This window comes from Phoxinus phoxinus, assembly GCF_949152265.1.
Source record: "Phoxinus phoxinus genome assembly, chromosome: 2".
NCBI classification, from domain to species: Eukaryota; Metazoa; Chordata; class Actinopteri; order Cypriniformes; family Leuciscidae; genus Phoxinus; species Phoxinus phoxinus.
The window spans coordinates 50,454,449-50,467,567 of NC_136877.1; the positions used below are offsets into that span (position 1 = coordinate 50,454,449).

A 13,119-nucleotide genomic window follows, 5' to 3' on the forward strand; every position below is an offset into this window, starting at 1 on the left:
TTTATTTGCAATTGGAATTACCAAAATTTTCCAACATAGGCCTATATATTGTGTAAACTGCAGAAATACCCTAATTTTTGGTATATATTTGCTATTCTTTTAAATTATTTTTTGAAACTGCAGGAATTACCTAATTTTTGGAACATGTTTTATTATTATTTGGAAACTGCAGGATTTACCTCATATTTTTAACTTTTTTTTTTTTAACTGCAGGAATTACTTAATTTTTGGAAAATATTTTTTATTTTTAAACTGTAGGAATTACCTTATGTTTGGAACATATTTTGTATTATTATATTTAAACTGTAGGAATTACCGACTTTTTGGAAGATATTTTTTTATATGAAACTACAGGAATGATTTTAGTTATTTATTTTTATTGTAAACTGCAGGAAGGAACTCGTTTTTGTATTTTTATGATAAAAAATTTGTTTTCATATGTTTTAAATGTTCAATATTTATAACGTTTGATGTATGGGAATATGTAGATGTACATATGAATTTGTATATAGGCCTACATGTATGCATTTTAGATTTTGTTGTATCAAGTTTTATATGTTCTGCTTATTTCTGATGTGTAAGTTTGTATTAGGTGTTGCCTCATTATTAGGATATATTGATACATTTTGGAAGGTAAAAAAAATGCAGTGGCACATTGGTCCTGTAAAGGGGCAAGTTGTCACAGGCTTTTCAGCAAAATGGACAAAATGCGATTCTTAAAAAATAAACTCTAAAAGGAAACATGATCCAAACCATTATTTTGCCCAATATTGTAATTAATACACTGTATGTGCGTATATTGTTTTATTAATGGACAAACTGAAGTGCCAAACATTATCTATCTATATAATTGTGCATAATATAGGTAAAATATTGAACGATATAAGGTTTTCAAAGGTCGTATCCAATTCCCGCGCAGCTTGTTCTTCATTATCAGAGATAAAGTTACAGGAAAGTGAGATATCAGTTCTGACAGGTTTTAAACACAGAAACCACCAAAAAAAAAAAAAAAAAACACAGCAATTTTTTTTAAACATATTTTTAATTTCACAAAACAAATGAGTTTTTTTAAACATGAGTTTTCATTTTCCTTCTGTGCATCTAACAATCTCGCCGTTTTTAAAAAGAGGGGAGAGAAAATAATTTACACATCTTTTATGTTCGTCATATCTACAAAAATAAAATTAAAAGAAATGACCAGAGCTTTACAGAAAATGAACATATAAAACAGGCCGTGAACTATATTACATGAGTGGTAAAAATAAAAACACAAAGGTTTACGTAACTTACAGTAGTTCGCACGAGCGCGCGCTTTCCGTTCTTCCCCGTGCGACAAACCGCTGGCGACGAGTATGAACGACGTGAAGCGATGGAGGAATGAGGCGGGGAACGAAAGAAGAGGAGAAAACTCACGGGGAAGAGTTAAAGCTACCGAGAGAAACACGTCTACATCTCTCCACCTGAGTTAACAGCGGTTATCCATACACGCAACGTCTCTGAAACACTCTCTCGCATACACAAAACCCTTCAAATAATAATAATAATAAACGAAAAACATAAAAGGAGGTGAGGTAACAATCCTCCTTCGGCAGGTTAGGCGGACGAGTTAAACGCTCATAAAACTGGTTTTCATTTATTAGAAATGCCGATCCCTTCATTTTGTGTTTTCAAGCAGCCGTTGAGCAAGTGACGAACAAACGTTCACAGTATTTACACGTAATACAAGTGTGTCCGGTCACATGACATGATGTCAGAATTCATAAACACGCCCCTTTTTTTCCGCCTGCGCGATATAAACAGGAGTCCAGTTAATAGTGCGTAGAAACTGAACAAACGTTTGTTGGATATTTTATTTCTTCCATAAAAATAAAGTAAAATGCAACAAAATAAAATAAAACCTTCAGCTTTTGTCGTTTTCCTTCTTTCGCGTAGTGTTTTACGCAATCAAACATGAGCTACGATATTAGCGAGATATATATATATATCCGTGAGACATCCTTATTCCCAGTGCAAAAGATCCTGAATTCGTGGACGCCGCATTCAACGGCTCAGGTTGACGATGAAAACGAGATGTAAAGCAGGTAAAGTGCTGGGGTTTCCTTCAAAGGACAGAGTCATGTCTTCAGCCGCGCGACATCACTTCCTGTTCGTCACGCATCACTTCCGTTCTTCCCATCAACCAATCGCATTTCACGTTCTCTCTCTCGAATCGTCACTTTTCGTTCTCCGTCGTTTCGCTCTCTCTCAGCGCGGGCCGAAGGGTCGTCCGTCCCGTCTCTCAAGTCACGAATTGACACACACAACACATAATTCAGCCTGGAAGGTGCTTCCAGGTGCAAGGCATGCTGGGAAGGGGCTACATCATAGTGTGTTTGCGTGAGTCTGTGCGTGCGAGATGGAAGTCCAGTGTGAGCCGTCAGAAGCCAGTGGACTGGATTTCAGGCTGAGCGGATTCTGTCGGGACGCCCTCTTTACCTGCAACAGCGAAGACACGCGTCAGCGCCACACACACCACGGGCTACAGGGATAGCTCACACACACCACGGGCTACAGGGATAGCTCACACACACCACGGGCTACAGGGATAGCTCACACACAAATGAAAATTACCCCATGATTTACTCACCCTGAAGCCACCCCAAGTCGACTTACGCCACAAGAGTTACACTTGATGATGTAGGAGTATATATATATATACGCTATAGCGTCCGCTTTGACGGCTCTCGCGGCTCAGACACACAGGGCTGGGCAATCCAAGCTCCGCCCACATTTATCTCAAAATTTCGTTTTAAACTTCTAATTCGTGACTGGTGTTTTGTTTTCTCTATCCTCTGCGCTCCAGCGTTCATCATTACGTATAAAGTTTTAAATATGGATCTTTTTCTTACACCGTGTCCTCCGCGGCACGCGATAAATTCGTCTTTTCCATGTTAATCAGTTTTTGTCCTAACCAGCCGCGGCGACTATATGTGGCGACTATATTAGAAACGGTTCTTACTTTTTTGCGGCGTCGCGCTGGAACAACAAACACAAAGTGTGGCACTGATCATCTCAGGTGCTGTTTATGTGCTTTATTTAATGTTAACAGCGTGTCATGTGACTTTGAATATAATTTAGTGCTCCAGCTTTGAGCTGTAAAAGCAACACTGGATAATTCACCTCAGATCTTGAAATTAAACGAATGGAAACAAGAACGTTCAAACTGTGAACAAACAAATGTATTATTTGACAAAGATTGTTTTAGTAACTCAGTGGCCTATGTGTTTGAATATTGTTTAAATGGTGTAATATTTGTGAATTTGATTCATTTTCTTGCGATTGTCGTCAAAATTACTCTCTGGTGCTGTTCACTTAGACTCCGCCCACACGCTGTTCTGATTGGCTGCGCACTTAGACTCCGCCCACACGCTGTTCTGATTGGCTGCGCACTTAGACTCCACCCACACGCTGTTCTGATTGGCTGTGCACTTAGACTCCGCCCACACGCTGTTCTGATTGGCTGTGCACTTAGACTCCGCCCACATGCTGTTCTGATTGGCTGTGCACTTAGACTCCACCCACACGCTGTTCTGATTGGCTGTGCACTTAGACTCCACCCACACACTGTTCTGATTGGCTGTGCACTTACTCCACCCACACGCTGTTCTGATTGGCTGTGCACTTAGACTCCACCCACACGCTGTTCTGATTGGCTGTGCACTTAGACTCCGCCCACACGCTGTTCTGATTGGCTGCGCACTTAGACTCCACCCACACGCTGTTCTGATTGGCTGCGCACTTAGACTCCGCCCACACGCTGTTCTGATTGGCTGCGCACTTAGACTCCACCCACACGCTGTTCTGATTGGCTGTGCACTTAGACTCCACCCACACGCTGTTCTGATTGGCTGAGCACTTAGACTCCACCCACACGCTGTTCTGATTGGCTGTGCACTTAGACTCCACCCACACGCTGTTCTGATTGGCTGAGCACTTAGACTCCGCCCACACGCTGTTCTGATTGGCTGTGCACTTAGACTCCACCCACACGCTGTTCTGATTGGCTGTGCACTTAGACTCCACCCACACGCTGTTCTGATTGGCTGTGCACTTAGACTCCACCCACACGCTGTTCTGATTGGCTGTGCACTTAGACTCCACCCACACGCTGTTCTGATTGGCTGTGCACTTAGACTCCACCCACACGCTGTTCTGATTGGCTGCGCACTTAGACTCCACCCACACGCTGTTCTGATTGGCTGTGCACTTAGACTCCACCCACACGCTGTTCTGATTGGCTGTTCACTTAGACTCCGCCCACACGCTGTTCTGATTGGCTGTGCTCTTAGACTCCACCCACACGCTGTTCTGATTGGCTGTGCACTTAGACTCCACCCACACGCTGTTCTGATTGGCTGTGCACTTAGACTCCACCCACACGCTGTTCTGATTGGCTGTGGGTTTTGATTGATTTGTACGCATCTCGTAGTGGCGTCTAGTGTGGACTAGGGGTGTGACGGTTAGTATATAACCGTGAGACCGACGGTTATAGTTAAACACCGTCATTAGAACTCTATAACCGCCAAAACCGTGTTATTAAAATATTTTTTACAAACATAAAAAAAAATAAAAAAAAATAAAAATAATTTTTTAGATAGGATCATAATATGCGCAATACATCGGGAGACATGGTTTTTACCACTTAATGAAGTTTTGTTTTGTAAATCGTCAGAAATGATTTTTACCACTTCATATAAGTTTTGCTTTGTAAGCCTTTCCTTAAAGCGAATTTCGTTTTGTACAAATTGTACCTTAATTTTAATAAATGTTTCATCAACCAATTGCATGTATTTAATAATATAGCAGACAATATAATAACCGTGACATTGAGGCGCCGCCGCGCCGCGTTCACTTGCATTGCGTTGTGAACTAGAGCGCATCTCATCGTAAATTAATGAAACTATGCCTATGCCTCATGCATTAGCATTAAATATCTTTGCTACATCCTTTCTAGACGGGTGCGGCTTTGAGAAATCTTGGAGATCTCCCTAATAAACGGAGGTCTGAAATATCTGCCCCTTTACCGATCAGAGCGCGCGCTGACACGGAGTTAACCCGCTATCTCCAAGAAGAACCAATTGACTCTACGGCTAATCCACTAGCATGGTGGGGAGACACACGCTATCCGCTCTTAGCAAAATTGGCACGTAAATACATGTGTATTTGTGCTACAAGCACAGCATCAAAGCGAGTTTTTAGCACTGCGGGTAGCTACCCCTGTCAGATCGTCACTAAAACCGAGTAAAGTGAACATGTTGGTGTTCCTGTCACGGAACTTGGAAGTCGAAAAAGATTAGGAATTTAAAATGTCATTGCACTTTTTTTGTTTCCTGTATTTAGTTAGTTTAATTAAGGTATTATCACAACAATCGTTGTTCGACTTTTTTTTTCTTTGATAAAGGTATGTAGATTTTATCATTTGTAATTTAGGCCTACTCATTCATTTGTATGCAGCTCTTATATAGTTTAAGCAGCCTACGTTTTTAAAAGGATTTGTTTAGTGTGTGTGATTTATTTAAAACAAAGCATGTTCATTGCTTCTTTTTTTTTTAAGGATTTAAAAAAAAAAACGACGGTTATGTTACGAACCGTCACATTTGACTCACATCATAACCGTCATCACCAATTCTGAAACCGGCACACCCCTAGTGTGGACAGACAAATGATCTGTCGCTGGATCTTATCGCACCGCGTCTGGTTAGGACACGGTGTTAGACGAGCATCGCTTCACTGCAGAAAGCCTTTATTAACCCCCAGAGCCGTTCGGGACACTATCACAGATGCACTGGCATAGACTACCGATCACTGCCATTATAAAGCTGGGAAGAACCAGGACATGTTTAAATATAACTCTGTTTCTGTTCGTCTGGAAGAAGAATGTCATATACAGCTAGGATGGCTTCAGGGTGAGTAAATCATGGGCTAATTACATTTTTTAGGTGAACTATCCCTTTTAAAGACACATTTTGTGCAGTGGAAATGGGTTTAAAGGTGTTGAACAGCACTGCGAGCGCATGACTCTGTTATTGAGTAACGTACCGTCTCCGGCTCCTCGGTCCACTGAAGGCGTCCGGGCCGCTGAGGGACACCGGCAGATGACATCACCGGAGGCTTCAGCAACAGGAAGTGGCTTTCGTAACTTCTTCAGAAGTGTGTAGTGATCCGCTTCGATGTCCTACAGGAGAAGAGAACAACATGTGTATATGCCCGGCTGAAACTCACCACACACACACGCAGGCCAACATTTGACCTGAACAATAAATAACCAATACAATCACTGGATGAGTTTCGGCGGACCGATTATACTGGAGCACCAACTAGCGTTCATGACTTCAGACAAAAACAAACCGCAGTGAGCATGAATAAAGAAGCTGACGAGACCGCTTTGTTTAACTTAAAAAAACATAGTTTACAGAAGGTCTATCTAACTATAGGCTACCTGGATTTCTGAAATGTACTATATGTAACGTTAGTACTGAAATGTAAATATGCTATTGCTACACTTAATGGCAACAATAGCACTGGTCTGCTGGACTTGGTTGAACACAAATAAACAATATGTTGTTGCTTAAGCTTATGTATTCAGTCATTATTCAATGGTATACTAAAAATCCATGTGAAAAAAAATTACTTCTCACTGTTCTCAGGTCAAATATTTATAATTATGCAATTCAAATGCGATTAATTTCGATTAATTAATTACAAAGCCTCTAGTTAATTAGATTAATTTTTTTAATCGAGTTCCGGCCCTATATATATAGAATTAAAAAAAAGTTTATAAAAAAATAGTGTTTATAACAAAATAAAATAATACAATTTGAATACCCCCCAAAAAACGTATTTTAAAAATTAATTTTATTTAATTTTGCATAAATATATATATATATTTTTTGTTTATATTAAATTAAAATATTAAACTACTATAATGTAATAAATACGTGTATTTTTAATTTTTACATTATAATTTTAAGTACTCATTTTTATTTATTTTATAAAACTTTTTTAAAACTTCAAACATGCCTAAACAAACTTCAATTTCTTAATGTAAAATATATATTTTTTGTGCCTTTGTATTGTATTTGGGTCAAATATGGCCTGGACGTGCATGGACGTGTGTGTGTGTGTGTGTGTGTGTGTGTGTTTTACCCTCAGATGCTGCAGTTTCCTCATCAGCTCCTCCATGGTGTTGAAGATCTGGTCCGAGTTCTTGATCACATGACGCTGTGTGCTGGTCTGTGATTGGCCGAGGCCTTCCCCTCGAGTCTCAGTGAGCGACGGGTCAGCTGGAGAGAGGCAGGGCGTCTCGGGCTCCTCTTCCTCGATGACGAAGGACGACGAGCACACACTGGTGTGTGTGTGATGGCTGTTCTCAGAGTGTGTGAGCTCATCGGTGCTGCTCTCGTCTGTCAGGGCGCTGGACTGGTCTTTGGGCATCACCAGATAAAACACGTTTCCTGGGAACAGCGCAGTTATAGTTAACAAAAGATAAAAATATGGGGAAAAGTAGTGTTTCTTTACAAAGTGACCCACCTGGACATCCTAAAGCACTGTTTACAAGGTCACATGGGTCAAAAACAACCAAAAAGCTAAAAATCTGAACCGGTTTGACTGGACCAATACATTAAAAAACGTCAGCGTTGAGCCCTGATATTTTTAAAGGCACAGTAAACATGACATTTATTACAATGGGTTTAAGTGAATATTGTTATGAGTTCACTTAAATTCAAAGTTTCAATTACACTGTAATGGGGAATGGCTAAAAATTGAGAGAGAAAAAATATTTAATTTAAAATGTATTTATTATTAATAGTATTTATATTGTTTCGAAATTAATTGTGAGATTAAATGTGAAATTATTACAATATAAAAATATATTAAAAACTTTAATGTTACGATAAATTACAGAAAAATGTGCTTTTTTAATTAAATTAATTTTAAATTAATTAACATCTCTAAAAAGAAATACTAAAAAGCAAAAACTGATAAAAACGAGAAAACTTTCATTTAAACTAAACTAAATATTTACTATAACAAACTAAAATTAAAATTGAAATTATAAAATGTACATATGCAATAATATTACATTATACTAAAATAATAGAATGACTACAGTTCATATATTAAATTGAACTAAAATAACATTAAAAAACTCTTATCGGTTGACATCCAGTAAAAACTAACAACAATAAAAAAATAAACTAAATTATTTTTAAAGAGTTAGTTAACCCAAATATGAAGTTGTGTCAGTAATTACTCTCCCTCACGTCGTTCCAAACCCGTCAGACTTCCCTCATCTTCAGAACACAAATGAAGATCTTTCTGATGAAATCTGAGACGTTTCTCTTAAAGTAAAGCCTAATTTAAAGCTGCAGTCCGTAACTTTTTTGGGTTAAAAATGATCCAAATAATGTTTTGAGCAAGTACATAACCAGCCAGTGTTCAAAACTCTCCGCTTGCCGTAGCTCGATTCAAAACGGTGAGCTTGTAATAATGTTTTCAATGGTCTACTTGCACAACTACTTCCGCGTTCGTTAGTACATCTCGGGAGTTTCCGGTTAGAGTGCTCAGTCAGCGCACCCACATGCATGAGAATGCAGATTATCAGTGTTTTATGGCTGCCAATTGTTTAAAACAGTGAATAATGATCTCTGTATTAATTATCTTGAGCCTGCTGAAATGTTCCTATACATATATTTTCTTTCCAACTGTGTATTCTGCAACAGTCCTATATGCTCGTCTTCTCATTAACAGTGTTTTTCTCTTTCTGACATTTTATACATGTTGGGTTTACATTTTTAAAATAAATTGACTATTAAAAGGATTGCTTGTGTGCGCCGGTAAAATAGTTGAATGAATGAATGAATGCTCGCGAGGGTCCTGTCACGATGTTAAATAGGCTATTTAATCAATAACGCACACAGCGTAAAGGAGAATGACAGGAGAATATTCTACTTTGAATATTATAGCATTTTGGGCATGTAAGTAGTAAAAAGATTGACATTGAAAAATTGACACAAAATAATTAAAATATTTAAACTAAATAAATAAATGTTGGTGGCTCGTACTGATGTTATTCCTCTGTTCTCACACAGTTCAGCGCAGCGGTCACTCGTGTAGACGGACACTGAACCCCTGTGGGGAAATAATGAGTATTTTTAACACCCGCTGCTTTCTCAGATCGGCTTGGGTTGGATAAAAACTTCATGTTCCGATATGTTTGGAAAATTCTGCACACAGTAAACATCAGAATATACATTCTGTCTATAAAAAAAGCCACACTTTTTAATCTCATTGCGGACACTCATTTTAGGAGGCGTTTGTTCAACTCGTTGACCACACACAGTACATTGAAAGTAAACATAACCGGAAATAAGTGAGATGTATTGTTTCCAAACGGAAGTGCGTCACGAAGTTCAGTGCAAGTGGTCCATTCCAGTGGATTTTAATTTATATAATTAAACTTATCAATTTGATGGCGGATCCAGAAAGGTACAAACGACAATCACCAGTGACGACTGGAGATTCACCCGATGTAATGGCGCTTTCCCACTGCGTGGTACGGCTCGGCTCGGCTCGGCTCGCTTTAGCTCGGTTTGCTTTTCCACTGCAGTTAGTACCGGATTATACGGCATTTCAGGATGTTTGTAAACAACAGGCACCAAGATACTTGGAGAGATCCAGTCGGCTACATTGTTGATGATCACAGTGTAAACGATGTTGAAAGCGTGTTGTGTTTGGGGTTGCGCTACCAGATATGCAGCTAAAGGTGTAGAGGTTTTATCTATTTCCAGTGGGTGAGGAGGTTATAGCGAGTGGACGTCATGTTGTGTCGTCAAAAGTAGTGCTAAAAGTCGGAAATCTTAGGCCTCATCCACACTACTGCGTTTTAGTTTAGAAACGGAGAATTAAAACGAATACGATCTCCGTCCACACCAGCGTTTTAGAAAACATGGATCACGTGACCATTCACCAACACTGGGCGTGCGCGTGCCGGTGTACACAGCCGAATGTAGGCGGTTATAAGATTGTACAATGCAGAATTGACTTGCACAACAGCTGCTAGCAAAGACATCAACGTCAGTAACGCTTGTAATTCGTTATCCATGTTGCAGTCACTAACGTTACGTAGTCCAGGCTGCTTTTGTATGTTTTCTTCCCGGGGACGGGTCATGTGATGGGTGGCTGACGAATCAGGGAAGGATACGCCATGACTGATGACACCCAATCATAGAGCCGAGCGTGAGCCTCTGCGTCATAGTTTCTAAAGTCCTCCGTTTTGACGCCCTCCGGAGATTTAAAACGCAAAACGGGGTCGGCAGCGTTTCTAAACTTCTCCGTTTTAGGTCTTCGGTTTCGCCGTTGTAGTCTGGACGGGAGGTGCAAACAGAGCAAAAGGTCTCCGTTTCTAAACGAAAACGCAGTAGTGTGGATGGGGCCTAAATGACGAGTATTGACGTGATATGATAAGGGACCGTTAGATTTCATCAGTGTGATTTACTGCAATGCTTTTTTCCCTTAGTTTGGTCAGAACAAAAGTGGATGTTCCTTATGGCGCTTTTACACTGCACGGTACGGCACGGCACGCTTTAAATGGCACCACCTCTGTTGAGGCTCCAAGCGTACCGTACCGATACTAAAATGTGACGTGAAAACACTGCAGATCACTGATTGGTCAGACAGAATCGTCACTACCAGCGTCATTGTATTTGCGACACGAGACGCCAAACCCGCTAGATTTAAATAGCCAGTAACAGCCGCCGCTGTAGCACATTTAGCCGAGCCGAGCCGTACCATACAGTGGAAAAGCACCATTACTTGTTCAGCTGACATTTTTACTTCCAAAAAGTATAATCTGTGATTGCGAATGCCAGTATCCACATCGGTGCGGCGACTGACTGCCACACATTCTCATGACACAACCCACGTAAAGTTGATCATTCCGCAAATAACTGCAATTGACCCTTCGCAGGGAGCTTGATTGACAGGTGATCTGACCAATCATACTTCGCCATCCGCCATTTTGTCCGACAAAGCCGTCAGGAGAGTTAGTAGATTAACATGGGAGGATGTGAACTTGAGAAGCGGAGTGTACTGACGCCTTTCCGCGGTTAAAACAACATTCCTTCTGATGTTCATTCATGTTTATTTGATGTTGTAAATGAACTAGAAGGAAGAGATGATCGGTTCACGAGCGGCTTTAACTGAGGCGACACAGCGATCTGACACACACATTAAAGAGCCACAAAACAGTATTTATTGTTTACATTTATTTAAAAAAATGACCAAATTTGAAAGGTGAGACTTTGTTTAACATCAAAAGTAACCTGGTCTGTGTCTGTCAGTGTGTCTGTCAGTCTCCTCTCTGCTCCGCGATGTGTTTTTCACTGCGTGAGAACATGGTGTGTGTGTGTGAGAGCGGCGTAGCTTGTCGGACATAGCAACAGTAACTAAGGGAGGTGGGTCTTTGCGAACGATCAATTGCAGATTTCGAACAGAGATGGCGACAAAGAGGGAAAACTACGGACTGGAGCTTTAATTATGTTCATCATATACAGCAGGGCTGGGGGACGTTGGTCCTGGAGGGCCACTCTCCCGCAGAGTTTAGTGCCAACCCTAATCAAACACACCTGAACACGCCAATCAAACACACCTAAACACGCCCATCAAACACACCTGAACACGCCGATCAAACACACCTGAACACGCCAATCAAACACACCTGAACACGCCAATCAAACACACCTGAACACGCCGATCAAACACACCTGAACACGCCAATCAAACACACCTGAACACGCCAATCAAACACACCTGAACACGCCAATCAAACACACCTGAACACACCAATCAAACACACCTGAACACGCCAATCAAACACACCTGAACACGCTAATCAAACACACCTGAACACGCCAATCAAACACACCTGAACACGCCAATCAAACACACCTGAACACGCCAATCAAACACACCTAAACACGCCAATCAAACACACCTGAACACGCCAATCAAACACACCTGAACACGCCCATCAAACACACCTGAACACGCCAATCAAACACACCTGAACACGCCAATCAAACACACCTGAACACGCCAATCAAACACACCTGAACACACCAATCAAACACACCTGAACACGCCAATCAAACACACCTGAACACGCTAATCAAACACACCTGAACACGCCAATCAAACACACCTGAACACGCCAATCAAACACACCTGAACACGCCAATCAAACACACCTGAACACGCCAATCAAACACACCTGAACACGCCAATCAAACACACCTGAACACGCCAATCAAACACACCTGAACACGCCAATCAAACACACCTAAACACGCCCATCAAACACACCTGAACACGCCGATCAAACACACCTGAACACGCCAATCAAACACACCTGAACACGCCAATCAAACACACCTGAACACGCCAATCAAACACACCTGAACACGCCAATCAAACACACCTGAACACGCCAATCAAACACACCTAAACACGCCCATCAAACACACCTGAACACGCCGATCAAACACACCTGAACACGCCGATCAAACACACCTGAACACGCCAATCAAACACACCTGAACACGCCAATCAAACACACCTGAACACGCCAATCAAACACACCTGAACACGCCAATCAAACACACCTGAACACGCCAATCAAACACACCTGAACACGTCAATCAAACACACCTGAACACGCTAATCAAACACACCTGAACACGCTAATCAAACACACCTGAACACGCTAATCAAACACACCTGAACACGCTAATCAAACACACCTGAACACGTCAATCAAACACACCTGAACACGCTAATCAAACACACCTGAACACGCTAATCAAACACACCTGAACACGCTAATCAAACACACCTGAACACACTAATCAAACACACCTGAACACGCTAATCAAACACACCTGAACACGCTAATCAAACACACCTGAACACGCTAATCAGTGTCTCCAGGGTCACTGAGGCCACGATCAGGGGAGTGTTTATCAGGGTTGGAGCCAAACTCTGCAGGACAGCGGCTCAACGTCCCCCAGCCCTGATATAAAG

At 41.1% G+C, this 13,119-nt stretch overlaps 3 protein-coding genes across 12 annotated transcripts in view; all 3 read right to left on the reverse strand.

Moving 5' to 3' along the window:
• Positions 1–13,119, reverse strand: part of LOC306992573 (uncharacterized protein) — an 868,003-nt gene that overhangs the window by 141,148 nt on the left and 713,736 nt on the right. The gene's annotated exons all lie outside the window — the stretch shown is intronic.
• LOC306992642 (SLAM family member 5) overlaps positions 1–13,119 on the reverse strand; it is a 239,746-nt gene that overhangs the window by 25,794 nt on the left and 200,833 nt on the right. The window lies entirely within an intron of this gene.
• The window catches only part of arhgef11 (Rho guanine nucleotide exchange factor (GEF) 11), a 51,083-nt gene continuing 38,986 nt past the window's right edge, over positions 1,023–13,119 (reverse strand). For 9 of the 10 annotated variants that reach the window (XM_079601447.1, XM_079601450.1, XM_079601446.1 and 6 more), the window contains 3 exons: positions 7,186–7,493; positions 6,079–6,214; positions 1,023–2,475 (listed from right to left, as the gene is read on the reverse strand). In XM_079601447.1, coding sequence (XP_079457573.1) covers positions 2,417–2,475; positions 6,079–6,214; positions 7,186–7,493 — 503 coding nt within the window. In that variant the 3' untranslated portion in view covers positions 1,023–2,416. The remainder of the gene's footprint in view (positions 2,476–6,078; positions 6,215–7,185; positions 7,494–13,119) is intronic. The other variant, XM_079601454.1, reaches the window with a different exon arrangement.